The sequence below is a fragment of the Teleopsis dalmanni genome, chromosome X (assembly GCF_002237135.1).
Source record: "Teleopsis dalmanni isolate 2A chromosome X, ASM223713v2, whole genome shotgun sequence".
NCBI lineage: Eukaryota > Metazoa > Arthropoda > Insecta > Diptera > Diopsidae > Teleopsis > Teleopsis dalmanni.
In genome coordinates, this window is record NC_051848.1 from 13,848,057 (window position 1) to 13,850,759 (window position 2,703).

General features: G+C 34.4%; 1 protein-coding gene across 1 annotated transcript; it reads left to right on the plus strand.

Moving 5' to 3' along the window:
• Nucleotides 1-72: 72 nt before the first annotated feature.
• On the plus strand, nt 73-2,702 carry LOC119687730 (zinc carboxypeptidase-like). Its single transcript, XM_038102164.1, has 5 exons — nt 73-264; nt 326-462; nt 725-1,112; nt 1,179-1,566; nt 2,468-2,702. The coding sequence occupies exons 1-5, from the start codon at nt 79-81 to the stop codon at nt 2,659-2,661; spliced, it is 1,293 nt and encodes a 430-aa protein (XP_037958092.1). The 5' UTR covers nt 73-78; the 3' UTR covers nt 2,662-2,702.
• Nucleotide 2,703: the final 1 nt, after the last annotated feature.

Consider the following 2,703-nt stretch of genomic DNA (forward strand, 5'->3'; position numbering starts at 1 on the left):
CGCTTTGGCATGGGTATAAATAGCACTGCAATTGCTGGAATAGTTTTCAGTTAATTCGGAACTAGATGATAAGTTAACATGTTGAAAATACAAATTTTAGTCGTACTTTTGCTACTCAGCACCGTCGTACATGGCGGGATTATTAAGAAACCACCTGCTGCTACTGAAAAAGTACGTTACGATAACTTCAAAGTCTTCAATTTAAAAATTAGTAACAAAATTCAATTGGCGGTGGTTGAAATGTTCAAATCCTTGGAAAAAAGTGTATGTATTACTATTTCACTGTAATCAGACACAATTTAATTTCCACTTTTTTATGTATAAGTACGATATCTGGAAAGAATATGACTCCTCATCGAAGGAGGTGCATGTCATGGTCAACCCAACTATACTGAAATATTTCGAAAAATTGATCAAACTTTTCGGTTTCGAAAGTGAGCTCATGATATCAAACGTACAAGAGTAAGTTGGTTAGAAAAAAAACACCATATCACACACATACGATATGCTCAAACGACAGAGTAATTTAGATTACCGACAAAAATAACGACAAATTCTTTTGACGGCTTGCTGTGTACGTGTAGATAATGAACTGCACTTAAGTACTTCAAATTAGCAAAGACTTTTTAATTGGGCAATAACAGTTTAAAATAATCGCTTATATACCTAAATTCAAGCACCTATTCTTTCCACTTTTGTTAATTGTTTATTGTAAAATTTACAGTCTTATCGATGCAGAAGTGGCGACTACCAGAGCTGACGATGGCGCTACTTTCGGGTGGACGCGCTATTATGAGCTACACGAAATCGAAACTTGGCTGGATGGAATATTGGCTGCTTATCCAGATGTAACGCAGGAGTTTATAATTGGCAGCTCTTATGAAAATCGACCGATACGTGGTATTAAGATTTCGCATAAGCCAGGAAACCCAGTCATATTCATAGAATCCAATATACATGCAAGGGAGTGGATTACCTCTGCCACCGCCACTTGGTTTATAAACGAATTACTTACTTCCACAGTTGCAGCAGTGCGTGATTTGGCCGAAAATTATGATTGGCATATTATTCCAGTTTTTAATGTTGATGGTTTTGCTTATAGTCACAGTACGGTAAATTATTTGTGAATTCAATCGAAAATAACTATATATTTTTGACATGTTTTTCAAACCTTTTAGGATCGTATGTGGCGTAAAACTCGTCAACCTGTCACTACTTCTGCTTGCATTGGTACTGATGCAAATCGAAATTTTGATTCTCACTGGATGGAGAATAATGGCGCTTCAGACAATCCATGCTCAGAAACATATGCCGGCACTGCTCCCTTTTCCGAACCAGAAGCGAAAGCATTGGCTGATCATCTTACCAATATAAAAGACGAAATCAAAATCTATTTATCGTTTCATTCGTATGGACAATATTTATTATCACCTTATGGTCATGTTGCTTCTGATTTTCCACCTAACTATGATGACCTCTTAGAAATTGGTAATGCCTTTTCATCCGCCATAAATAATCTGCAATACCAAACCAGTTATGCCGTTGGATCAACAGCCACGGTTTTATGTAAGTAAATAAATTTAATGATGCTCTTTAAGCAGTCAGTAATTGTCAAATTTGGCGATAGGTTATGAAATTAGATGTTAGTTCAGTGAGTGTTTAGTTTTATATATAGCGAAAGTCAAAAAACCGAAAAGATGATACTGGTTTTCAGCAAAACTTTATTCGATTTGATTTCTTAGAAGTTTTTTCAAATCTTTGAACAATGTCCGCACATTAAATAACCAAAAACATAAGCAAATCGTATAGAAATATAGTACTTTACAATCTTAGAAATTGTACAGTCGATTTAGGCCGGCGTCTTGTCATATCCCTTACTATTCTCCAATAATAAGGGTTACTCAAGTCAGCTGGCACTCAGTTACTGGACAAGCTTCAAGTTTTCTTAAACAAATGAATCAATTTCAAAAATATTCCCAATAATAGCATTGGTTAGTAATGAACTAGAAACCAATCAGTTACTAAAAGTAATTCAAGCTACGAAGTACTCCTACCAAGAGATTTTTTGAAGTATTAAAAACTTTTTATAAATCTGTCATAATTTTTATTTTAGGAAATTACATATGGTCAAGCAATTATGTGACAATCCCAGAAATCTTAGACCGCACTAAGGGAAAAGTACATATACGGTTGCCTTTAGCAGATATTATTTAATGAACGCTTGTCCAGTTAAAGAACCTTTCTAAAATCCAGTTTAAATTTAATTAGACTATAAAACCTGTCAAAGTTTTTGTTGTTCACTCGAATAAACTGTTCAGATTGTCTCAGATCATATCAGATGCATTTGCTAGCAACAGCAAAATTGATCCCACATATTGCAGCACCTCAGAGCTACTTTTAATTATAACAATATTCGTAACATATCGTATCATTAACATCGTATCATTAATTTAATTTTTAATTTTAGATGTAGCATCTGGATCTTCAGTAGATTGGGTGTACAATATGTTAGATGTAAAAATAGGATACACAATTGAATATCGTGATAGGGGACGCTTCGGTTTTGTTCTACCGCCTGTACAAATTATACCAAACTGTGAAGAACTGATGGCAGGTATGCTAGCCTTAGTAGGTAAAAGTAAAGAACTGGGCTATGTATAAATCCAGAAATAAAGTGCAATAAATAAAATTTTTGATTACAAA